This window comes from Pongo pygmaeus, chromosome 13 (genome assembly GCF_028885625.2).
Source record: "Pongo pygmaeus isolate AG05252 chromosome 13, NHGRI_mPonPyg2-v2.0_pri, whole genome shotgun sequence".
In the NCBI taxonomy this organism is placed as follows: domain Eukaryota; kingdom Metazoa; phylum Chordata; class Mammalia; order Primates; family Hominidae; genus Pongo; species Pongo pygmaeus.
Genome location: NC_072386.2, coordinates 38,361,303 through 38,388,051, shown reverse-complemented (window position 1 = coordinate 38,388,051; position 26,749 = coordinate 38,361,303). Strand labels below are relative to the sequence as shown.

The 26,749-nt window shown below is 42.7% G+C and overlaps 2 protein-coding genes across 4 annotated transcripts in view; both read right to left on the bottom strand.

Annotated features, from left to right (window-relative positions):
• Positions 1-22,449, bottom strand: part of HAUS6 (HAUS augmin like complex subunit 6) — a 50,798-nt gene extending 28,349 nt beyond the window's left edge. For 2 of the 3 annotated variants that reach the window (XR_010123475.1, XM_063650526.1), the window contains exons 1-8: positions 21,655-22,449; positions 15,803-15,898; positions 13,466-13,544; positions 12,324-12,456; positions 8,575-8,722; positions 6,250-6,315; positions 5,893-5,941; positions 2,030-2,200 (exon numbers count right to left, since the gene is read on the bottom strand). Coding sequence is in view for 2 of the 3 variants with exons in the window: in XM_063650526.1 (XP_063506596.1) it covers positions 2,030-2,200; positions 5,893-5,941; positions 6,250-6,315; positions 8,575-8,722; positions 12,324-12,456; positions 13,466-13,544; positions 15,803-15,898; positions 21,655-21,782 (870 nt within the window). In the remaining variant the exon portion in view is untranslated. The remainder of the gene's footprint in view (positions 1-2,029; positions 2,201-5,892; positions 5,942-6,249; positions 6,316-8,574; positions 8,723-12,323; positions 12,457-13,465; positions 13,545-15,802; positions 15,899-21,654) is intronic. The other variant, XM_054500644.2, reaches the window with a different exon arrangement.
• Positions 22,450-26,084: 3,635 nt separating this feature from the next.
• The window catches only part of PLIN2 (perilipin 2), a 123,817-nt gene continuing 123,152 nt past the window's right edge, over positions 26,085-26,749 (bottom strand). Inside the window, exon 9 of the mRNA XM_054502093.2 lies at positions 26,085-26,230. Within this exon, the coding sequence (XP_054358068.1) occupies positions 26,174-26,230 (57 nt within the window). The 3' untranslated portion in view covers positions 26,085-26,173. The remainder of the gene's footprint in view (positions 26,231-26,749) is intronic.

Genomic DNA, 26,749 nt, shown 5'->3' with positions numbered 1-26,749 from the left:
CAAGCGTTCAAGCAATCCTCCCACCTCAGCCTCCCAAGTAGCTGGGACTACAGATGTGCACCACCATGCCCAGCTAATTTTTGTATTTTTAGTAGAGATGGGGTTTCATCATGTTGGCCAAGCTGGTCTCAAATTCCTGACCTCAAGTGATCTACCCTCCTCAGCTTCCCAAAGTGTTGGGATTATAGGTGTGAGCCACCACACTCAGACAGTTTCCAATACTTTTTAAATCATAGATTTCACACAAAAATTATGGGCCAGGCACAGTGGCTCACGCCTGTAATTCCAGCACTTTAGGGGCCGAGGCAAGAGGATCATTTGAGGTCAGGAGCTCTAAGCCAGCCTGGTCAACATGGTGAAACCCCGTCTCTACTAAAGAGGTGTCTCTCTTCAGAGAGTCACAACAATATTTTATCTTTGTATCTCTCCAGCATATAGTAGATGCTTGATGAATTGTGTTTTCTAAGAAAACAAAAAAGTAAGCTATCCAGATAATGTCCCACAAGCAAGTGGAAATAACTGGATGGAGTTTGGGTTGATGAGGAGAGACTGTTGAAGTCATGAAATTGGTAAGAAAATACAAATACATTTATAATGAGGAAAAGAAACAGAGGGCATTAAAAGAACCATGGAGAACATTATTTAAAAGTTAGATAGAAAGGCTGGGCATGGTGGCTCATGCCTGTAATCCCAGCACTTTGGGAGGCCGAGGCAGGTGACTGACGAGGTCAGGAGTTCGAGACCAGCCTGGCCAACATGGTGAAACCCCATATCTACTAAAAATACAAAAATTTAGCTGGGCGTGGTGGCGGGAGCCTGTAATCCCAGCTACTTGGGAGGCCGAGGCAGGAGAATCACTTGAACCCGGGAGGTGGAGGTTGCAGGAAGCTGAGATTGCACCACTGTACTTCAGCCCAGGTAACAGAGTAAGACCTAAAAAAAAAAGTTAGATAGAAAAAAAGAAATCAGGCCGGGCACAGTGGCTTACGTCTGTAATCCCAGCACTTTGGGAGGCCGAGGCAGGTGGATCACTTGAGGTCAGGAGTTCAAAACCTGCCTGGCCAACATAGTGAAACCCCGTCTCTATTAAAAATACAAAAATTACCCAGGTGTGGTGGCACACGCCTGTAATCCCAGCTACTTGGAAGGCTGAGGCAGGAGAATGACTTGAACCAAGGACGGGAGGTTGCAGTGAGCCGAGATCATGCCACTATACTCTAGCCTGGGCGACAGCATGACTCTGTCTCAAAAAAAAAAGAAAAAAGAAACCAGTGTGAAAAACAGAGCAGCAGTCTGAAAGACCACAGAAAAGCAGAGACACTGAGGTTATAAAGCTAAAGGAAGAAGACTTTACAAGCAACACTTAACAGCATCAAGATAAAACAGAAACCAGGGGATGGAGACTTTTTAAAAGGACATTTGGCAATTAGGAGATCACTGTTGTTGTCTTTGAGAATTTATAATGAACTAGTACAGTATCATCTTCCTACTAAGAAACTTCATACTGTCTACACTATATGATGTAGTACTGTACAGGTAAGGGGCAATTAATAAAAGTGAATATAAATATACACACCTTTAACAGTATCACTCCTTATGAAAGTTTTACTAAACACACTCATAGAAATAAATTCTGGCCGGGTGCGGTGGCTCACGCCTGTAATCCCAGCACTTTGGGAGGCCAAGGTGGGTGGATCACCTGAGGTCAGGAGTTCAAGACCAGCCTGACCAACATGGAGAAACCCCGTCTACTAAAAATACAAAATTAGCTGGGTGTGGTGGCACATGCCTGTAATCCCAGCTACTCGGGAGGCTGAGGCAGGAGAATCGCTTGAACCTGGGAGGCAGAGGTTGCAGTGAGCCGAAACCACGCCACGCCATTGCACTCCAGCCTGGGCAATAAGAGCAAAATTCTGTCTCAAAAAAAAAAAACAAAAAACAAATTCTGAAAGCAGAATAACATTGCAAGAAAATATACAATTACATGATAGGAGTTTTCTCAAAAGCTTCCTTAATATCAAATGCTTACCTGAAACATTTGTTTCTCAATTTTGTCAAGTAAGAGCCTTGGAATATTAATAGCAACATTAGTTCCATCTAAAGCATATTGGTTAACAAGACTAAGGACCGAACTAACAACTTCTCTGTCTTTTTCCAAAAACATGAGCATTTCATTCACTGAAGCCCACAAAGACCGAACCTTTGGAAACAGAAACAAAATATTAAAGTCCACACATAATCTGTACATATATTTTAAAAATGTAAATATATGTTCACTCTTAGTAACAAATTTCCTAGAATGATTTCTAGTAAGAAAATTAAATAATTATACTTTAATAGTTTAAAAGTCCCTTTGGATATTATTTCCAAAGGGAATTTTTTAAAAAATGTATCAGGAGAATCTAGCTCACTATAATTTTCAAACAAATCTAAGAATTTTTTTGTTTTTAGAGATGGGGTCTTACTAAGTTGCCCAGGCCAGACTCAAACACCTGGGCTCAAGCAATCTTCCCACATCAGCCTCCCAAGTAGCTGGGACTACAGGCATGCACCACTGTACCCAGCTCCAAATCTAAGAAATCTTATACAAGATACAATTAGCATTTTCTATATGCTGACATGTAATCAATCTAATGAAGATCATTCGGGGAGAAATAATTTTAAAAATTTTTCAAGAGAAGCCGGGCGCAGTGGCTCACATCTGTAATCTCAGCACTTTGGGAGGCCGAGGCAAGCAGATCACGAGGTCAGGAGATCAAGACCATCCTAGTTAACATGGTGAAACCCCGTCTCTACTAAAAATACCAAAAATTAGCCAGGCATGGTGGCAGGCGCCTGTAATCCCAGCTACTCGGGAGGCTGAGGCAGGAGAATGGCGTGAACCCAGCAGGCGGAGCTTGCAGTAAGCCAAGATCACGCCACTGCACTCCAGCCTAGGGGACAGAGCAAGACTCCATCTCAAAAAACAAAAAAAATTTTTTTTTCAAGAGAAAAAAACTACTACTTCTCAATTTTAAGTCATTCAGTTTGAGGAAGTTAAAGTGTGAAAAATTATGCCTCATTAAAAGCAAAAAATCTTAGGCATATACTAATCTATATTCATTAAAATTGATATACAAGAATATTTAGGCAGGCACAGTGGCGCATACCTGTAATCCCAGCTACTCAGAAGGCTGAGGTAAAAGGATCCCTTAAGCCCAGGATCCTTACCAAAAAAAAAAAAAAAGAATACTCATAGAATGTCTATTTGTAACAATCAAAAAGTAGAAACAATCCAAAGGTCCATCCAGAGTAAAAAGGGTACATTGGTGCTATATTCACAAAATAGAACACTAAGCAGCAATGAGAATAAATATACTACAATTACACACAACAGTATGGATAAATATCATAAACAATGTTGAGCCAAAGTCAGACACAAAAGAATATATTCTATATACTGGCATTTATATGAAGTTCAAAAACAGGCAAAACTAATCTTTAGTGTAACATGTGAGGGCAGTGTTTCCCCATGGGGGGAAACAGTGTAAACTAAACAGGTTCAAGGAGGATTCTAGGGTGCTGGTAACATCCTATTCCTTAAATGATAATGGTTACATGGACATGTTCACTTTGTGAAAATTTGTCAAGCTATATACTTATGAGTTACACATTTCTTGTATATATGTTATGCTTTAACAGAATTTACAAAAGAGGGAGGGAGGTGGAGAAATATAATTATACACATGTTCTTCCTGCATGATAAAAATACAATATTAAATATCTCTAATTAGTTCACTTTTTTTCTTTTTTCTTTTCTTTTTTTTTTTGAAACAAGTTCTCACTCTGTCGCCCAGGCTGGAGTGCAGTGGCACAATCTTGGCTCACTGCAACCTCTGCCTCCCAGGTTCAAGTGATTCTCATGCCTCAGTCACCCAAGTAGCTGGGACTACAGATGAGTACCACCACACCAGGCTACTTTTTTACTTTTGGTAGAGACAGGGTTTCACCATGTTGGCCAGGCTGGCCTCGAACTCCTGGCCTCAAGTGATCCAACCATCTCGGCCTCCCAAAGTGCTCACAGGCGTGAGCCACTGTACCGCCGCCTCTTTTTTTTTTTTTTTTTTTTTTTTAAAGACGGGTCTCGCTCTGTTGCCCAGGCTACAGTCCACTGGCACAACCAGAGCACACTGCAGCCTTGAGCTCCTGGGCTCAAACAATCCTCCTGCCTCAGCCTCCCGAGTAGGTGAAACTATAGGTGTGTGCCACCCTAAATATCTCTGACATGTTGTATGGCAAGGTAAAGTTGTTCGCAAAGGAAGACTCATTGGCTAGCAGTCTAGAGGTCTCACAGGATGGCATTTCCTTGATGAATCTGTAATTATCCAGGATCTGGTTCTCAGATTTTCCAAGTCTAGATTTTTATCTTGTCAATGGCTCAAAGTTGACTGTACTCAGGGAAAACAAATATGAACCAAACTCAGAAGAGACTGATGTGAAAACTTTAATAGGTTCTGCAAATTATTTTAATTATATAATTTGCAATCAGAGATTCATTAAATGGAAAATTCCATGAAGGAAGTGACTTTGCCTTGCCTGTTCTCCTCATTGTTGTAGCCCTAATGTCTACAAGATACCTAGCACATATCAATCAGATGATCAATACATTCACTGAATAAAAATATTTCCTGAAGAGGGCGCTCACCTTTACAAGTGACAACGTACCTTGGAAGCCAAATTTATACCCACAGCAGTTTGGCGTGGCAATCACAGAATCAAAACAAAGACCTTGAGAGAGATTTTATCCAAAAAAAAAAAGAAAACCTAAGAAAATACTTAACTCACATCAAAGCCAAACTCTGGAGGCCTCAGATCATTTTCATCTGTCAGAATCCTCCCTCCTGCCAAACCAGCCTCATTTTGATTCCTCATTCTCCTTTCATACTTAACATCTCCCTTCAGTTAATCCATTTTATTTAGATAAATTAATACCACTGACTAGGTTATACCACAATCAAGCAGAGCTTTTTGTACTGGGGTGGAGAATTTCAAATTAATCATATCTAAAAACCCTTTTGAATATAATTAAGCTTATGAATTATAAGTTCATTTTTCCATTATATTCAAGTGTTTTAGAGGCACTCTATTAATATCTTTATATATACAACCTATGAGTTTAAAAAAAAAAAGTAATAGTACTATAAAAAGTAATGGGACCGGGCGCAGTGGCTCATGCCTGTAATCCCAGCACTTTGGGAGACCGAGGTGGGCAGATTACCTGAGGTCAGGAGTTCAAGACCAGCTTGGCCAACATGGTGAAACCCTGTCTCTACAAAAGTACAAAAATCAGCTGCACATATTGGCACCCACCTGTAATCCCACTTACTAGGGAGGCTGAGGCAGGAGAATCGCTTGAACCCAGGAGGCGGAGGTTGCAGTGAGCCGAGACCACGCCACTGCACTCCAGCCTAGGAGAGTGAGACTCCATCTCAAAAGGGAGAGGGGAAGGGGAAGGAGAAGGGAGGCTGGGTGCGGTGGCTCACGCCTATAATCCCAGCACTTTGGGAGGCCAAGGCATGCAGATCATCTGAGCTCAGGAGTTCAAGACCAGCCTGGCCAACATGGTGAAACTCTGTCTCTACTAAAAACACAAAATTAGCCAGGTGTGGTGGCGCATGCTTGTAATCCCAGCTACTCAGGAGGCTGAGGCAAGAGAATCACTTGAACTCAGGAGGCAGAGGGTGTAGTGAGCCAAAATCATGCCACTGCACTCCAGCCTGGGCAACAGAGCGAGACTCCAACTCCAAAAAAAAAAAAGTGGTAAATAAACTATAAGAGTCCCACTAATTAAGCAAACACTGCATATCACAGAATTTTAAAAGATTAAATTTCTCCTTTTATAAGTTGTCTCACCTTTTGAATTTTTTCTTCTATATTACTGTGGTCATCATAGGGTTCCATTCTAATAAAAATTAAATAATCTAATTAGTCATATGAAAAATCACATGGTAATCTAATATTCAAAGAGCTAATTAGTCTTCAAATCAACCCACCAACAACCACCCCAACAAAAAATAAAATTTAATCTGCAAGCAATAATAATTTATTAGGAAAACTGGACTAGCAGTCATAACTATGCTCTAATCCTATCATCATCTGGCTATTGATATATTATTTTAATTAATGTTTGTGGGAGTCTGTTTCCTAACCTGTAAAATGCAAGAGCTAAACTAGTATCTAAGGCAACTTCTAGCTCTAAAAGTCACTTACTTCTTTATTTGGTTTTCCAATCCTATACATTCAGATCTCAAGTTTCGTACCTGCTTAACTGATAATCTGCAAGAAAACGTACAAAATGACACTATAATACCATTACGATTAATTAGTATAGCCCACTTCTCTATTTTCCCTTTGCATATCCTTGTTTAAGGCCTCTGGGTACAGCCACCAGCAAGCTAAAGGACTCTAGACTCTCTTTATCACACAAGTGATTCAACATACAGGCTCCTACTGAGATGGACCTAGGACTCGTAGGTTAGTATATCCTCTCCAATTAAAATGATGGAGGTTAGTAAGACGACTCTGCTCTTATCCTCATCTCCCATACCCAGGGGACAAATTTAAATGTTATCTAATACAGTCAGGCAACATTTCAGTTAATTTCAAAGGATTCTATAGCTTTAGTAATATATAACAAAGCATTCTACAAAGTTATCCTACTGTAGTTGTTTACAATTGCAAAAAAGAAATTAGGCCAGGTGCGATGGCTCACACCTGTAATGCCTATATTTCGGGAGGCTGAGGCAGGAATGTGGCTTCAGGCCAGGAGTTTGAGACCAGCTGGCTACAAAGCAAGACCCTGTCTCTACAAAAAAATTTAAAAATTAGCTGGGTGTGGTAGAACACGCCTGTACTCCCAGCTACAGCAGGAAGATCACTTGAGCCCAGAAGGCTGAGGCTGCCATGAGTCATAATCATGCCACTGCACTCTAGTCTAGCTAAGCGACAGAGCAAGACCTTGTCTCAAAAAAAAAAAAAAAAAAACCACACGCACACATAATTATATACAACCTATTCTTTGAGAGTAACAGCCTTGTCTGTCTTGTTCAATTCTGTAATATCAATGCCTAAACAGTATCTGACACATAGAAGAAACTCCAAGAAAAAAAGATATGCTGCATAGATGAACCTAAATATAAAATAGCATTAAGTGGTTTAAAAAAATGATGGACTACCTACCTGAAAGAATATCTGCTTAAAGAAATATCCACTAATAGGACTAATAGACATTAAAAGTAATACACTGGTAGGATACAGTGGCTCACGCCTATAATCCCAGCACTTTGGGAGGCTGAAGCGGGTGGATTACCTGAGGCCAGGAGTTCGAGACCAGCCTGGCCAACATGGCGAAACCCCTTCTCTACTAAAAAATACAAAAATTAGCTAGGCATGGTAGCATGCACCTGTAATCCCAATTACTCGGGAGGCTGAGGCAGGAGAATTGCTTGAACCCGGGAGGTGGAGGTTGCAGTGAGCCGAGATTGTGACACTGCACTCCAGCCTCAGCAACAGAGTGCGACTCCGTCTCAAAAAAAAAAAAATAGTAATATACTATGGCAATGCGCAAAAATTTACAGAATGAAATATCAAGACAAAAAAGGATACGAAATAAAATAAACACTACAATTACAACTTTAAAATATATTTCCATATTTTACAAAGCACATAAGAAAACTGAACTTTTTAAACTAAAGTGGGCCGGGCACAGTGGCTCATGCCTGCAATCCCAGCACTTTGGGAGGCCAAGGCAGGTGGATCACTTGAGGTCAGGAGTTCGAGACCAGCATGGTCAACATGGCAAAACCCGGTTGCTACTATAAATACAAAAAAAACAATGAGCCAGGCATGGTGGCAGGTGCCTGTAATCTCAGCTACTCGGGAGCCTGAGGCAGGAGAATCGTTTGAACCCAGGTGGAGGTTGCAGTGAGCCAAGATTGCACTACTGCACTCAAGCCTGGGCAACACAGCGAGACTCCATCCCAAAATAAATAAATAAATAAATAAGTAAAGTGATCTTTTCTTTTTCCCTAAACTTACATTTATAGTATGCCTAAAGTTTTAAAATATTTTAGGCAGAAGTTATCTGACTATAGCCAGCCACAGTGGCTCATGCCTGTAATCTCAGCACTTTGGGAGGCTGAGACGGGCGGACTACGTGAGCTCAGAAGTTTGAGATCAGTCTAGGCAACATGGTGAAACCCTGTCTCTATTAAAAATACAAAAATTAGCTGGGCATGGTGGCCTGCGACTATAATCCCAGGTACTCTGGAGGCTGAGTTGGGAGGATGACTTAAGCCTAGGAAGCAGACGCTGTAGTGAGCCGACATCGCGCCACTGCATTCCAGCCTAGGAGCCTGGGTGACAGAACCAGACCCTGTCTCAGATAGAAAAAAAAAGAAGAAGTTATCTGACTTTAAAATAGAAAGATAATCGCCAAGGTTTTCAGGTAGGCATGGATTATTTCTGCTGACATTATATTGGTGACATCTGTTCAAAAGAAAGAAATTATTTTCTAACTATCAAGGTACTACTTACTGTGCATTTTCCTGATATTTTTGGGTAACACAATCTTCTCTTTGCAAAATTTGTAAAAATCTGCTACGTGCCAAATGGCATCTGGCAATGCATTTGTGCAAGTCCTGTGGTTTTATGTTAAATGTCTCTACAAAATGATGAGAAGAATCTACACGGAACACAAATAAGATTATAGAAAACAGGATGGTCTGATAGTAGTGGGTTATCAGAATTGAACATTAGTGTCACTAACGTTGGTGGTATACAATCTCCCACTGCTAAATTTGATTGACTTTTAAAAAAAGGAAAACAGACTTACAAGCTAATAAACACCAAAAATGTTGAATTTCAATATTAAGAAATTAACATCATGTAACTAACAACTCCCCAAAAGCTAGTATACCACAAACATATAACAACTAATGTTTTGTTTTGGTATTTTGGGTTGGTTTTTTGAAACAGGGTCTCACTCTATTGCCCAGGCTGGAGTGCAGTGGCACAAGCATAGGTCACTGCAGCCTCAACCTTCCGGGTTCGAGCAATCCTCTCACCTCAGCCTCCAGAGTAGCTGAGACTACAAGCACACACCACCATGCCCAACTAATTTTTTTTTATTAATTTTTGTAGAGACTGGGTCTGAAGGTGTTGCCCAGGCTCGTCTTGAACTCCAGGACTCAAGGGATCCTCCTGTCTCAGTCTCCCAGAGTGCTGGGATTACAGGCCACCACATTCAGCCTGACACAACTAATGTTAATGAAAGTAAGATCATCTTTTATTAAGGCAGGCAACTAAAAAAGCTTTCTAAAGGTGAGTTATTTTACACAATTAAAAATTTTCAGAGTGTATCTACCTAAAAAAATTCTTATTATAATTTGAGATATCTAGAAATACATTTATATCTATAAAGTGTATTTATTTATAGATATCTCAAATTATAATAAGAGCTACTTTGCTTCCAAACGGAATCTTTTTTTCTTTTTCTTTTTGAGACGGAGTCTCCCTCAGTCACCCAGGCTGGAGTGCAGTGGCGCGATCCAGGATCACTGCAACCTCCACCTCCAGGGTTCACACCATTCTCCTGCCTCAGCCTCCCGAGTAGCTGGGACTACAGGTGCCCGCCACCACGCCCGGCTAATTTTTTGTAGTTTTAGTAGAGGCGGGGTTTCACCGTGTTAGCCAGGATGATCTTGATCTCCTGGCCTCATGACCTGCCCGCCCTGACCTCCCAAAGTGCTGGGATTATAGGTGTGAGCCACCGCACCCAGCCATAGAATCTTTTAACAAAGGAATAAAGTCAGTATAAAAAGATAAGAGGAGATCACATCATCTCCATTGCTGCCATCAGTTTACTTTTCCTCCTAGTAAGACCAATAGGACAGGATAACCAAATAAAACCACTGTTCATTTCTCAAACAATTCTTCATTGTGTTACTAAAAACCAGAGTAGACCTGAGAATAACTCATGTAAATAATTCAGAGTTCAGGTTTTTACCTGTAATAAATCCTACTTTAACATGGCTCAATACAACAAAAACATGAATATTCTGAAAATCAGGGACTTCCACAATGCATTAATGTTGCTTATCCAGGTTCTAGCATTGCCTCAGAGAAACCACCAGAATTGGCCGGGTGCAGTGGCTCAGGTCTGTAATCCCAGCACTTTGGGAGGCCAAGGCGAGTGGATCACGAGGTCAGGAGTTCGAGACCAGCCTGGCCAACATAATGATACCCCATCTGTACTAAAAATACAAAAAAATTAGCCAGTCATGGTGGCGCATGCCTGTAGTCCCAGCTACTCGGGAGGCTGAAGCAGTAGAATCGCTTGAACCCGGGAAGTGGATGTTGCAGTAAGCCGAGATCGCGCCACTGCACTCCAGCTTGGGCAACAGAGTGAGACTTCGTCTGGGAAAAAAAAAAAAGAAACCATCAAAATTTCTAAATATTTCACAGGAAATGAGTGACCAAATTTAGAAGTTATCTAGATTCTGAACATGTTGACTGGAATTGGTTTAAATCCAGAAATAGGACAATCCATGCTTAGAAGTCTTATGCCTTATTAAATCCAAACACACATATTTTATATAAAATAGTTTGTATTACATGTAATTGGGGCAGATCATCCAGTAGCAGAAAAATTGGAAACATTCTTATATGACATTTGTAATCCTAGTACTTTGGGAGGCCAAGGTGGGAGGATTACTTGAGACCAGGAGTTCGAATCAAAACCAGCCTGGGCAACATAGGGAGACCCACCCCATCTCTAAAAAAATAAAATAAAAATTTTTTTTCAGACTGAGTCTGCTCTATCACCCAGGCTGGAATGCAGTGGTGCGATCTTGGCTCACTGCACCCTCTGCCTCCCAGGTTCAAGCGATTCTCGTGCCTCAGCCTCCCAAGTAGCTGGGATTACAGGTGCCCACCACCATGCCCGGCTAATTTTTGTATTTTCAGTAATGACAGGGTTTCACCATGTTGGCCAGGCTGGTGTCGAACTCCTGACCTCAAGTGATCTGCCTACCTCAACCTCCCAAAGTCCTGGGATTACAGCATGAGCCACCACACTCAGCCAAAAAATAAACATTTTTTTTTTTTTAAGTACAAATTGCTCTTAAACATGAAACAATTTTCAACCTCACTAATAAGAGAAATACAAATTAAAACTATACTGAGATTCCACTGCAACCTATCAGACTGAAAAGATTAAAATGTCTGGTCACATACTATGTTAATAAGCCTTTAGGAAAACAGACATTATCCATACAATAGTGATAAAAGTATCAGTTGTCGCCGGGCACGGTGGCTCATGCATGTAATCCCAGCACTTTAGGAGGCCAAGGCAGGAAGACTGCCTGAGCACAGGGGTTCAAGACCAGCCTGGGAAATAAGGTGCAACCCCGATATTAAAAAAAACAACAACAAAAGGCCGGGCGTGGTGTCTCACACCTGTAATCCTAACACTTTGGTGTAATCCTAACACTTTGGGAGGCCAAGGCAGGCGGATCACCTGAGGTCGGGCGTTTGAGACCAGCCTGACCAACAGGGAGAAACCCTATCTCTACTAAAAATACAAAATTAGCCGGGTGTAGAGGTGCATGCCTGCAATCCCAGCTACTCAGGGGGCTGAGGCAGGAGAATCGCTTGAACCCAGGAGGCAGAGGTTGCGGTGAGCCGAGATTGCGCCATTGCACTACAGCCTGGGCAACAAGAAAAAAAACTTCGTCTCAAAAAAAAAAAAAAAATGCCAGGCGCATTGGCTCATACCTGTAATCCCAACACTTTGGGAGGCCCAGGTGGGCAGATCATCTGAGGTCAGGAGTTCAAGACCAGCCTGGCTAACATGGTAAAACCCCGTTTCTACTAAAAATACAAAAAATTAGCCAGGCATGGTGGCACACACCTGTAATCCCAGCTACTCAGGAGGCTGAGGCAGGAAAATTGCTTGAACCCGGGAGGCAGAGGTTGCAGTGAGCCAAGATCATGCCATTGCACTCCAGCTTGGGCAACAAGAGCGAAACTGTGTCTCAAAAAAAAAAAAAAAGAAATGTTTCCCAACCCTTGTATTAGAACATAATAAAATAAATAGTAACTGTGTTTATTATGAGAAGATTTTAAAGTACAGTTCCAGCAGAATATTAACCATTTCCTTTTTGGGGTACATTAATGTTTTAACTTACCTTGATCTTACTAACATCTCTTCATGATTTAAAAATTGTAAAGAACAATAAAAATTTAAGAATCAAAACAAAAAATCTTTCATAAGTTGAACTTACTTTTAGAATTGGATTTAATATATTTCATTGCAACAAATCTTGCAAAATGATACATCAGATGAATAAACTTAGGACCACCAGGAGAAAGAAATAGTGAACCAACAACTTGAGGAAAGCTACTTCCACATTCACCCTATGAAGAAAAGAAATAAGATGATTTGAAGACCTTGTTAACAATAACTCTAACATTTACATCACACTATTTTTGTTAAAGGGTGTGACAGTCTTGCAATAGAAGTCCCACATTTTCATGAGCACTATGCTATAGGTTGGCGTGGGGTTCCCTAGGACCTCTTCATAGCACAGTGGCTTGGACATGTCCAACTCTGCAGCAGAGTGCAAAGCAGTCCAAGTGGGTAAGGCCCCCAGGCCACTGTCTCCTCATCATACCATTTTTGAAGCATAAAAGAATTTGATCAGGGCTGGGTGCGGTGGCTCATACCTGTAATCCCAGCATTTTGGGAGGCCGAGGCAGACGGATCACTGGAGGTCAGGAGTTCAAGACTAGCCTGGCCAACATGGTGAAACCCCGTCTCTACTAAAAATACAAAAGTTATCTGGGCATGGTAGTACATGGCTGTAATCCCAGCTACTCAGGAGGCTGAGATGGGAGAATCGTTCGAACCTGGGAGGCCGAAGTTGCAGTGAGCCAAGATTGCGCCATTGCACTCCAGCCTGGGTGACAGAAGAAGACTCTGTCTCAAAAAAAAAAAATAAAATAAAGAATTTGATCAGAATTATTCCTTTTAAACCACAAGTTACATGTTTTGGTTTTTCTAAACTCTACATGGACCTGGTCAGAAAAAACAATTATAATGATACAGACACAATCATTGATACTATCTGGGGAAACAAACTGAAATAATATACGGTTGAAAAAGTTTTCTTTAAACAAAAACTGTGCTATAAACTCTCAGGAACTCTAAAACCTATTTTCAGTACACCTGGCCAGCAAAGCTGGTTTCTTCGAAATATATAGAATCCCAACCAAAAACCATCAAAGAAGACTATTTTAACTAATATTTCCTTGCTTATACTGATAGCATTAAAGCATTAAAAAGATTTCACCTCTAAAAAGTTAAAGAGTTAAAGTAGTTTTTAACTTCTTAAAGTCTGTATCTTCTAACAAAAAGAATACTTACAGAAATCCTTTTTATCCATTCACAGCAATGTTTTCGGAATTCAGTATCACTTTTTTGGTCAAATGGGGGCCAACAAAATCTGGAAAACAAAAATAAAAGCATAAGGACTATGCACAACAATAGCCAAAAAAAAGCCTCAGCAAATTTTTTAAAAATCAAACTTATTTCTAATACCAGAAATATTAATGCATGGCCAAGCGCGGTGGCTCACACTTTTAATCCCAGCACTTTGGAAAGCCAATGCAGACAGATCACTTGAGGCCAGGAGTTTGAGACCAGCCTGGCCAACATGGAGAAATCCCATCTCTACTGAAAATATAAAAATTAGCTAGGCATAGTGGTGTGCGCCTATAGCCCCAGCTACTTGGGAGCTGAGGCACGAGTATTGCTTGAACCCAGGAGGTGGAGTCTGCAGTGAGCCAAGATGGCACCACTGCACTGCAGCCTGGGTGACCCTGTCTCAAAAGAAAAAAAAAACATTAAAGTGAAATGAATTAAAGCTAACCTTCTTAGATAACAGCTAGAGAGACACCAACCTGTGAGAAATTCAATTTTTTTATTTATAAACATCTATAGGGTTGAGTTCTGTTTCATACAAATAACTAAAATGTATTAAATGAGGGAATGAACAGCTATAAAAATTGCTGAAAATCAGCTAAAGACAACAATCTCAATGGATCCACTGGACTAGTGCATAAAGACAATATAAATAAATTAGTAAATTAAGCCTGAAAAGAAATAGTAATCTTGCCGGAGAGAAACATAAACAGATATATATGAAGAAGAAAAAAATGGCATACAAGATTATGACTCCTGGAGATAATCCTTATCATAACTGTGGGTGCTATTGTTTTGTGGCTAAACAAGACAGAAAAACATTAAAAAGAAAAGTTTTGCTTCAACTTTGGTCAAAAATATTAGGGTTTAAAATTTACCTACTTATTTCCTTTCACAGTCAGGTTTTTCCAAATTTTTATTCTGAGGCACAATTATTTAAGGCCTCATAGTTTTTCTATAACTACATTCAGTATTCGCAGAAAAAACTGAGCATGCATAGGGAACAGAAAGACTAAAAGGCTAGAATGTCAACAGTGATACTCCATGGTTGACAGGTTTCAAAACAATTTTTACATTTTCCTATGTTTTCTGAATTACTTAAAATGAGCCATAATGTTGATAATCAGCAAAAAAAAAAAAGTAAAAATCTGTTTTTATTTGGACAGAAGAAACCCTATGCCTTAATAATAGGGAATTCCAAAAAATGATCCAAACATACCTATTGTCCTGCATACTCAGAACTTTAAATAAAAGCAAAATATTCAAAATAGATTATCAAAAATGAAAATAATGCCCTAAGCGATCGATCTACTTGCTGCTTTTCTATATAAAAGATTGATGGCACAATATAAATATCAAAATAAATTTGAACACTTTTTTAGATAGAAGAAACACAAATCACATGCAAAATAATTTAGAACTGAGACTTGTGGGTGCTTACATTTTTATCTCCTTCTTAAACTAATATTCAACAGCATATAACAATAGAGTAAATGTAATAGGAATGATTTTTGCCTAAAGCAATTGATGCTTTAATATATCACTGAAAATAATGAGGATTTACAGAGAACCATGTAGACAAAACAACACTGCCTATAGGAAAAGTAGTAAGGCACAGAGTACCGACCAAAAAAAAATAGGGCAAAATCAAGTTCATACAGATTGATATCATTTGTTTTGCTAACAATAATTTGCTTAATTATTAAGACCGTAAAGAAAATGTTAAGAATTCTATAAAAACTATATTACCTATAAAATACACAATGATTTTAAGATATGTACCAAAGAAAAAATCACCCAGATTTATAAAGATTAAGTATTAAATGTATAATACTCAAACCTGAATTTTGTAATATTCATTCAAAACAACAGTCAAAGGCCAAGTTGAAATTCTGGTTTATGCCGGGCGCAGTGGCTCACGCCTGTAATCCCAACACTTTGGGAGGCCGAGGCAGGTGGATCACCTGAGGTCAGGAGTTTGAGACCAGCCTGACCAACAAGGTGAAACCCTAGCTCCAGTAAAAATGCAAAACTTAGCTGGGTGTTGTGGCAGTCGCCTGTAATCCCAGCTATCCAGGATGCTGAGACAGGAGAATTTTTTGAACCCAGGAGGCAGAGGTTGCAGTGAGCCTAGATCACGCCACTGCACTCCAGCCTGGGTGACGGAGTGAGACTCCGTCTCAAAAAAAAAAAAAAGGAGAGAATTCTGGCTTGTATCAAAACGCTGTCCATTTTCAAATTTGGAAAGAAACTTAAGAAAATGAAATTATTTTTCCTTACTTGAAAACTTCTTTGGTGAGAGACTGGTCCAGAACTTGAAACAAAAAATAAGAAACTATATGAAAGGCATCACGGTTCAGCTTGTCAAACATGTTCCTAGTGGTTAAAAATGAAATAGAAATAGAAAAAGAAAAAGGTTAATAAACCAAACATCATCAAAAGCTGAGTAAGAGTTTGACACAAATTAATGTTTTCATTCTCTTCAGGAAGTCAAGGCAAATTAATTTTTCTCATTCACGTACATTTTATAACCAGTTAAGAAAAACATACAAGCTTTCATTTTCTAATTCTGAAAACACAGATTCAATATAAGACTGGCACAACTGGCTTTAATGAAAACACGCTACAGAAAAGGAAGGAAAACCTATTTCGAGAGAGAACCATGCCTTATAATGGTAACAACCTACATTTACTGAATAACAATAAATAGTTAATATTTATTAAGAGTACATGTTAGACCTAAAACCATAAAAACCCTAGAAGAAAACTTAGGCAATACCATTCAGGACATAGGCATGAGCAAGGAGTTCATGTCTAAAACACCAAAAGCAATGGCAACAAAAGCCAAAATTGACAAATGGGATCTAACTAAACTAAAGAGCTTCTGCACAGCAAAAGAAACTACCATCAGAGTGAACAGGCAACCTACAGAATGGGAGAAAAGTTTTGCAACCTACTTATCCGACAAAGGGCTAATATCCAGAATCTACAATGAACTCAAACAAATTTACAAGAAAAAAACAACCCCATCAAAAAGTGGGCAAAGGATATGAACAGACACTTCTCAAAAGAAGACATTTATGCAGCCAAAAAACACATGAAAAAATGCTCACCATCACTGGCCATCAGAGAAATGCAAATCAAAACCACAATGAGATACCATCTCACACCAGTTAGAATGGCAATCATTAAAAAGTCAGGAAACAACAGGTGCTGGAGAGGATGTGGAGAAAGCACTGATTTGAAATATGTCACCTCACCCTAGAGTCCAGGGTCTTCACTACTAGATTTTTATTCCCAGAACCATATTTATAACATAATGCTGGCATTAGTTTTTATTGTTCCAATTACCCTAATTAATCAAAACAAAGCCTAAAAAAAAAAATGTGAAAACAAAAATGAAAAAACACTAAACCCTTTAAGAAATGCTACACAACTATAAGGAATCAAGAGTTAACTTAAACGGCAAAGCATGAAATTTCCTTCCAAAAAATCAAATCAAGTGAATTTCTGACTTAGGATTACTATTCTCTTGCGTAAGTTCCTATGCCTATCCATTTGTCAAACAACACTTTTGTCCTTAGAAAGTCTCTACTCTTCTAGTAACGCAAATGAAGTTCCATCTACCCTACTTCCTTACCATCTCTCAAACCTGTTGTTTTTTCACAAAGTACCTTGTTCTCTTCTCTTTGACACTTATTGTAATTTGTAATAAGATATTTGTTGAAGATTTGTTCCATCACTAGACTAAAATTCTGTTAAGGGGCCGGGTGCAGTGGCTCACACCTGTAATCCCAGCAATTTGGGAGGCCGAGGCAGGCAGATCATGAGTCAAGAGACCGAGACCATCCTGGCCAACATGGTGAAACGCCATCTCTACTAAAAATACAAAAATTAGCTGGGCGTGGTGGCGCACACCTGTAATCCCAGCTACTCAGGAGGCTGAGGCAGGAGAATCGCTTGAACCCAGGAGGCAGAGGTTGCAGTGAGCCAAGATTGCCCCACCACACTCCAGCCTGGCGACAGAGCAAGACTTCGTCTCAAAAAAAAAAAAAAAATTATATAAGAGAAAATTTATATCAATGCTCTTCACCACTGTATAGCCAGGTCCAATACAGTGGTCAATAAATATTTGTTGAATGAACAAATAAATGAATCACCTCTTTTTATTCCTACTGCCACTTTAGTTCAGGCCTAAATAATTAACTGCAAAGCCCTTCTTCCCCTTCTATCTATTCTCTGTAATGCAACCATATGATTTTTCCAAACTGCAAACCTTTTGGGCAAATACCTTGGAATGGATTGCTGAGTCATATGTTAAGTATATGTTTAACATTTTAAAAAAAGTGGAGCCAGGCCCGGTGGCTCACGCCTGTAATCCCAGCACTCTGGGAGGCCGAGGCGGGTGGATCACCTAAGGTCGGGAGTTCGAGACCAACCTGACCAACAAGGAGAAACCCTGTCTCTACTAAAAATACAAAATTAGCGGGGCATGGTGGCGTATGCCTATAATCCCAGCTACACCAGAGGCTGAGGCAGGAGAATCGCTTGAACCGGGGAGGCGGAGGTTGCGGTGGGCCGAGATCATGCCATTGCACTCCAGCCTGGGCAACAAGAGCAAAATTCCATCTCAAAAAAAAAAAAAGAAAGAAAGAAAAGTGGTCATACCACTACAGGGTCATAGAAACAAAAAAATCATAAACTGCAAACCAAAGAGAATGTATATGTATAAAATATAAGTGAATTCAAAAAATGGGGGTTTTTTTGGGTTTTTTTGTGGTTTTTTTTGAGACGGAGTCTCGCTCTGTCCCCCAGGCTGGAGTGCAGCAGCGCGATCTAGGCTCGCTGCAAGCTCCGCCTCCCGGGTTCAGGCCATTCTCCCGCCTCAGCCTCCCGAATAGCTGAGACTACAGGCGCCTGCCAACACGCCCAGCTAATTTTTTGTATTTTTAGTAGAGACGGGGTTTCACCGTGTTAGCCAGGATGGTCTCAATTTCCTGACCTCGTGATCTGCCCATCTCGGCCTCCCAAAGTGCTGGAATTACAGGCATGAGCCACTGCACCCGGCCTCTTTTTTGTTTTTAAGAGACAGGGTTCTCACTCTTGTTACCCAGGCTGGAGTGCAGTGCTACCATCATAGCTCACTGTAGCCTCAAACTCCTGGGCTCAAGCAGTACTCCAACCTTGCCCTCCCAAAGCACGGGGATTAACAGGTGTGTACCACCATGCCTAACCTAATTGCTTTTTTAAGAGACAGGGTCTCACTATGTTGCCCAGGCTGGTCTTAAACTTCTGGCCTCAAGCAATCTCCCACCTCAGCCTTCTGAGTAGCTGGATTTACAAGTGCATCAAACAATTTTAAAAGTTAATTTGGCAGGGTGCAGTGGCTCATGTCTGTAATCCCAGCACTTTGGGAGGCTGACGCGGGAGGATCACTTGAGCCCAGAAGGTCAAGACCAGCCTAAGTAACACAGTGAGAACCCATCTCTACAAAAAGAATAGAATTAAACTTAGCCGGCCGGGCGTGGTGGCTCACGCCTGTAATCCCAGCACTTTGGGAGGCCAAGGCAGGTGGATCACGAGGTCAGGGGTTCAAGATTCAGCCTGGCCAAGATGGAGAAACCCCGTCTCTACTAAAAATACAAAAAAATTAGCCAGGCGTGGTGGCAGGTCCCTGTATTCCCAGCTACACGGGAGGCTAAGGCAGAGAACTGCTTGAACCAGGGAGGCAGGCGTTGCAGTGAGTCAAGATCGCACCACTGCACTCCGGCCTGGGCGACAGAGCAAGACTCCATCTCAAAAAAAAAAAAAAAAAAAGAATTAAAATTAGCCAGGCGTGGCAGCAGGCACCTGTAATTCCAGCTACTTGGGAGGCTGAAGTGGAAGGAAGGATCGCTTGAGCCCAGGAAATGGAGGCTGCAGTGAGCCACATTCAGGCCACTGCACTCCAGCCTGGGAGACAGAGCCAGACTATCCAAAAAATAAAAACAATAAAGTAAATTTGATGCCACATCCATGTTTAAAGCATTTAAAGGGGACATGTGTTACAAGATGGTGGATCCTGCAGAGAAAAGGGAATGCTTGTACTTTGTTGGTGGAATGTAAAGTAGTACAGCCATTATGGGAAACCATAGGCTCCTTAAAAAACTAAAAATAGAAGTACCATATGATCCGGCAATCCCACTGCTGGGTATATATCCAAAAGGAAGGAGATCAGTATATGAAAGAGACATATGCACTCCCATGTTTAGTGACACATTATACACAATAGTCAAGATACAGAATCAACCTAAGTTGAATAGATAAAGAAAACAGATGAATGGATAAAGAAATTGTGGTATATATACACAATGGAACATTATTCAGCCACACAAAAAGAAGAAAATCCTGTCATCTGCAGCAACATGGATGGGACTGGAGGTCATTATCTTAAGTAAAATAAACCAGGCACGGAAAGACAAATATCACATGTTCTCACACGTGAAAGCAAAAAAAGTGGACCACATGGAGGTAGGGAATAAAATGGTGGTTAACACAGTCTAGCAAAGGAAGAGGAGAGAGGGAGGGATGAAGAGAAGTTGATTAATGGGTACAAAAATACAGTTAGATAGAAGGAATAAGTTCTAGTGTTCAAAAGTACGTAAGTGAAACTATAGTTAAAAATAATTTATTGTATATTTTAAAATAGCTAGAAAAGAACTGAAATGTTTCCAACACAAAGATAAATGTTTGAGATGATGGCTATCCCATTTATCCTGATCTGATCCTTATACATTGTATAAGTGTATCAAAATATCAAAATTTTATATCCCCAAAATATGTACAACTATGATACATAAATAAAACAGGCCAGGCTCGGTGGCTCACATCTGTAATCCCAGCACTTGGAGTGGCCAAGGCAGGGGGATTGCTGGAGGCCAGGAGGTCAAGACCAGCCTGGGCAACATGCCGACCCTAGGCATGATGCCACGCACCTGTAGTCCCAGCTGCTCAGGAGGGTGAAGTGGGAGGATCGCCTGAACCCAGAAGTTGGAGGCTGCAGTGAGTTGTGATAGCACAACTGCACTCCAGACTGGGTGACAGAGTGGGAGACCCTGTCTCAAAAAAAAAAACAATGGCTCACATCTATAATCCCAGCACTTTGGAAGACCGAAGCAGGAGGACTGCTTGAGCCCAGGAATTTTGAGACCAGCCTGGGCAACATGGTTAGCTGCTGTCTCTAAAATAATAATACTTTAAAAAAATAGAGGCCGGGCACGGTGGCTCACGCCTGTGATCCCAGCACTTTGGGAGGCCGAGGCAGGTGGATCATGAGCTCAGGAGATCGAGACCATCCTGGCCAACATGGTGAAACCCCGTCTCTACTAAAGATACAAAAATTAGCTGGGCGTGGTGGCAAGTGCCTGTAATCTCAGCTACTTGGGAGGCTGAGGCAGGAGAATCGCTTGAACCAGGGAGTTGGAGGTTGCAGTGAGCCGAGATCGTGCCACTGCACTCCAGCCTGGCAACAGAGCGAGACTCCATATGAAAGAAAAGAATTCCTCTTGGCCTACAGCGCGAATGATTAAATAGAGATACTGGCTAAAGTTGATAAAACAGAAGTGGAAAAAGTAGGGAAGGGGCTTTTACTTTCCATACTTTTCTTAAAAGGGTATTTGTTTTTAATACCCTTCTCCGTTGTTTTATGCTAACTCCAGCATGCCTTACTAATTCAAAAATTAAAAATTATAAAATTAAACAACCACCTTCAAAGGCTCCCTTGAGTCCAAAAGATGTTTTGTACGTATGGTTCCCATGCTCTTCCACTACCACCCGCCATCCCTCCCACCACTTCACAGACCACCCCTCCACCACCTAGGCAGAGTTAAGCTGCTCCTTCAGTTTTGCACTCTCCCCATCTGCAGACTTTTGCACTTCCCTACGGAGCGCTTCCGGCACTCTTGCATTATTTACTGTCTGTCTCTGCCTCTAGGCTGGCAGCAACTGGGAGTAGGAACTTTGGAGCCAATGCCTGGCACAGAGTAACTGCTCAACCAATTCTGATTAATCAACCTCCGGGGTCTACAAAACGGCGAGTTCCCCGGCGTCCCCCGGCTCAGGCTCCCTCGCCCCGCTGGCCCCGGCCTCCTTACACTCCGAGGTGCGTGTGCGACACGATCTTTCCGCAGGCAATGGTTGCCGGGCCTGGCTCGAAGCCGAGCGCCTGCAGATACATCCAGAGATGCTCCTTCTCGAAAGCGGTGACCGAGGCCGAGCTCATCCTCGCGGTAGGCACGGTGGCTGCAAAGAAAGAAAGCGCAAGCCCAGGGGACTCGGAGGGCCCTCAAGATCCCTCCCTACGGTCAGCCTGAGGTCGCGGTGGTCCTTCCATTGCCAACGCCTGCTCCTTGCACGCCCAGAGCCATTTCGCCTTAAAGGGCCTTACAACCTCCGGGAAACTGAGTTTCTAACGGTATAGTGCGGCCACCACTGCCTCAGCGAAGCCACCACAAACCGAGACTCCCGCCCTTAAGGAAGAGCAGTGTGCGCCGGCGCCGCCAGGCTTCCAAGGGAGGAGGGACTTCCCGCAAGGACTATATCTCCCGCCATGCAATGCGTCCTTCTCTCCTCCCTTCCGGCCATGCCCCGCCAAGAAACTACAAGACCCACCGGGCATTGCGCGGCCAGCGACTTGCTCTGCGCTTGCTTAACCGCTGTCGTGCCCAGATCCTCGGGCCTTCGGGTTTCTGATTCTTGGTTAGTGGGGTCCATTTGCTTGTGTATCCTAGTTGTTACGTCACATAAAAGCCATAAATGGAGCACTATGCCTCGGTGTAGACATAAAGCACTGGTTCCATCCTCCGCTATGCTCACTGTGACTCTAATCAAGTCACGTAATCTGTGAGCCTCATTTCTGTCGTTAGCGAAATCTATGCCCTCAAATGCTGGATGTTCCTTTTCCTGTTTTAAATGAAATCTGGCTCTCTACTCCCCCTGCAGTCCTTTTTTTTTTTTTTTTTTTTTTTTTTTGAGACGGGGTTTCGCTCTTGTTGCTCAAGTTGGGGTGCAGTGACGCGATTTCGGCTCACTGCAACCTCCGCCTCCCGGATTCAAGTGATTCTCCTGCCTCAGCCTCCTGAGTAGCTGGGACTAACAGGTGTCCGCCACCACGCCCGGCTAATTTTTTTGTATTTTTAATAGAGACGGGGTTTCACCATGTTGGCCGGCTGGTCTCGAAGTCCTGACCTCAGGTTATATGCCGGCCTTGGCCTCCGAAAGTGCTGGGATTACAGGCGTGAGCCACTGCGCCTGGCCGCCTGCAGTCCTCTTAATTTTTTTTTTTTTTTTTTTTTTTGAGACGGAGTCTCGGTCTGTCGCCTAAGCTGGAGTGCAGTGGCGCGATCTCGGCTCACTGCAAGCTCCGCCTCCCGGGTTCACGCCATTCTCCTGCCTCAGCCTCCCGAGTAGCTGGGACTACAGGCTCCCACCACCACGCCGGGCTAATTTTTTGTATTTTTAGTAGAGACAGGGTTTCACCATTTTAGCCAGGATGGTCTCGATCTCCTGACCTCGTGATCCGCCCGCCTCGGCCTCCCAAAGTGCTGGGATTATAGGCATGAGCCACCGCGCCCGGACAGTCCTCTTAATTGACAGCTGTTGCCTACCACAAACCCTACTGACAACAGGGCCTGGAAGTGGATTGGGTAACCTGCTTTTAAGTCTCATTGCTACCTCTGGCAATGATTGCCTCCTGCCTCACTAAAACCACCTTAATAAAAAAGAGAGAGGCGGGGCACAGTGGCTCACGCCTATAATCCCAGCACTTTGGGAGGCCAAGGTGGGCAGATCACCTGAGGTGGGGAGTTCGAGACCAGCCTGACCAACATGGAGAAACCCCGTCTCTACTAAAAATACAAAATTAGCCGGGCGTGGTAGCGCATGCCTGTAATCCCAGCTCAGCTACTCGGGAGGCTGAGGCAGAAGAATCGCTTGAACCCAGGAGGCAGACATTGCAGTGAGCCAAGATTCTTCTGCTGCATTCCAGCCTGGGTGACAAAGTGAGACTCTGTCTCAAAAAAAAAAAAAAGAGAAGAGAGAGAGAGAAAAGCCACCAAGTTGCCCAGGCTGGGCTTGAACTCCTGGGCTCAAGCGATCTGCCCACCTTGACCTCCCAAGGAATGAGCCACTGTGCCCAGCCTAAAACCACCTTTTGAAGTTGATGCTATCACCCATAGCTTTTCATTGTAGAGGTCATCTCTAAGATCTCTGACTCCATTCTGGTGGTGCACGCCTGTGGTACAGCTGCTCAGAAGGCTGAGGTGGGAAAATCACGTGGGCCCTGGGAGGCTGAGGCTGCAGTAAGCTGTGATTGCACGACTGCACTTCAGCCTAGTGACAGAGCAAGACTCTTCTCAAAGCAAAAGAACAGCCACAAAAAAAAATCTCTGACTCCTGTCGACAAAAAGAGTCAAACTCTGTAAAATTGTTGCTGGAAAAAACAGAGTCCTGATCCAGACCCAAGGAGAAGGTTCTTGGATCTTGTGCGGGAAATAATTTGAGGTGAATCACAGAACACAAGGAAGGAAGCAAGTTTATTGGAAACTACTCCGTTGAAGAGCGGAGCAACCTCAGAAAGCAGGCGGGGGAACACAAGGTCCTTTGTTACTGTCTCTGCTTGTGAGAAACTATAAAGAGCTGTGATTAAACTTGGAATGCGCAGATGTGCTCACTAAAGGTAGGGCTATTGTGCTTTCAGAGACCATTAATCTTTCAACCTAAGCTTGCTCATTAACGTCATCTTTAAGTAAAGTGGGCTGCTTTTTAGAACATCTGGACATTCTGCAGGCTTAGTGGGAGATGTCCTGTATGGCCATAAATATTCTGTAATTATAATTGGTGGCCAGCTTAGAATGTGGCTATTTTTAGACCAGAAGCATTAATTTTATAGGAGCCTTGTAAGTGCCTAGCTACTTTAAGATGGAGTCACTCTAGTCATGTTTTATTAAATCAGAAGTCTGGTAAGCAGGGGTTCCTCTAACAGAATATTTAAAGAGGTTTATTCTGAGCCAAATATGAGTGACCATGGCCTGAGGCACAATCTCAAGAGTTCCTGAGAACATGTGCCCAAGATGGTGGGGCTATAGCTTTGCTTTATACAGTTTTAGGGAGACATAAGACATCAATCAATACACGTGAGGTATACATTGGTTCTGTACAGAAAGGTGAGGCAACTCAAAGTGGTGGGTTCAGGTCATAGGTGGACTCAAAGATTTTCTGATTGGGGCGGATGTGATGGCTCACACCTGTAATCCCTACACTTTGGGAGGCCGAGGCAGATGGATCACTTCAGGTCAGGAGTTTGAGACCAGCCTGGCCAACATGGTGAAAGCCCTTCTCTACTAAAAATACAAACATTAGCCTGGCATGGTGGTGTGCACCTGTAATCCCAGCTACTCAGGAGGCTGAGGCAGGAAAATTGCTTGAACCCGAGAGGCCGAGGTTGCAGTGAGCCGAGATCACACCACTGAACTCCAGCCTGGGCGACTGGGTGAGACTCTGTCTCAAAACAACAACAACAAAAAAAAAAGATTTTCTGATTGCCATTGGTTTAGAGTCAAGCTACTATCTAAAGACGTGGAATCCATAGAAAAGCTTCTAGGTCAAGATAAGTGGTTGTGGACACCAGGGTTAGTATGAAGTCTCATAGGTGGCCACCCAAAAGTACTAGAAGCTGGATGTGGTGGCTCACACCTATAATCCCAACACTTTGGGAGGCTGAGGCTGTGGATTGCTTCAGCCCAGGAGGCAGAGGTTTCAGTGAGCCCACATCATGCCACTGCATGCCAGCCTGGGCAAGAGAGCAAGGCCCTGTCTCAGAAAAAAAAAGTTAGGCTAGACGCAGTGGCTCACACCTGTAATCCAGCATTTTGAGAGGCCAAGGCAGGCAGATCACCTGAGGTCAAGAGTTCAAGACCAACCTAGCCAACATGGTGAAACCCCATCTCTACTAAAAAGACAAAAATTAGCCAGGCATGGTGGCAGATGCCTGTAGTCCCCGCTACTCGGGAGGCTGAGGCAGGAGAATCGCTTGAACCCGGGAGGCAGAGGTTGCAGTGAGCTGAGATCACATGCCACGTCACTGTACTCCAGCCTGGGTGACAGAGCAAGTATTGGATTCTCAGTTAATCTCTTCAGGATTGGGAGGGCCTGCCAGGGGAAAGATCTACTTATTTATTTATGAGACGGAGTCTCACTCTATCGCCCAGGCTGGAGTGCAGTGGTGCTCAGTGCAACGTCTGCCTCCTGGTTCAAGTAATTCTCCTGCCTCGGCCTCCCAAGTAGCTGGGATCACAGGCATGTGCCACCATGCCCAGCTAATTTTTGTATTTTTAGTAGAGACGGGTTTTCACCGTGTTGGCCAGGCTGGTCTGGAACTCCAGACCTCAGGTGATCTGCCGGCCTCGGTGTCCCAAAGTGCTGAGATTACAGGCGTGAGCCACCAGCCAGCTTCTTTACAGATGTAGATTTCTCCCCATAAGTGACAACTTTGCAGGACCGTTGCAAAATATAACAAAGAAACATATTTTGGGAAAAAATATTTTTATTTCCTTCTTTATCTGTCATGTGATGTTATGCCAGTCAGGTTGGAAAGTAAGCTGGGTTATATAGGCTTCAACAAAACCCATCTGATAAGATTTTTATGGCTTGCAGGACGTGACTCCCCAAGTTCTGTAGATAGGAATTTGGACAAGAAAGAAAAAAGATCAGAGTTTAGTTCTTACTCACTAGGCCTCATTCTAAGATTTGGCAGCTAGGCGCAGTGGCTCATGCCTGTAATCCCAGCACTTTAGGAGGCCGAGGCAGGAGGATCACTTGAGGCCAGGAATTCCAGGCTAGGCTGGTATTCTTCCGTCTCAGCCTCCTGAGTAGCTGGGATTACAGGCGTCCACCAACACACCTGACAAATTTTTGTATTTTTAGTAGAGACAGGGTTTCACCATGATGGCCAGGCTGGTCTGGAGCTCCTGACCTCAAGTGATCTGCCCGCCTTGGCCTCCCAAAGTGTTGGGATTACAGACGTGAGCCACCGTGCCCAGCCTAATTTTTTAAGGTTTTTTGTTATAGAGAGAAGGTCTTACCATATTGCCCACACTGGTCTGGAACTCCTGGGCTCAAGTGATTCTCCCACCTTGGCCTCCCAAAGTGCTGGGATTGTAAGTATGAGCCACTGCCCCTGGATTGCTTCTA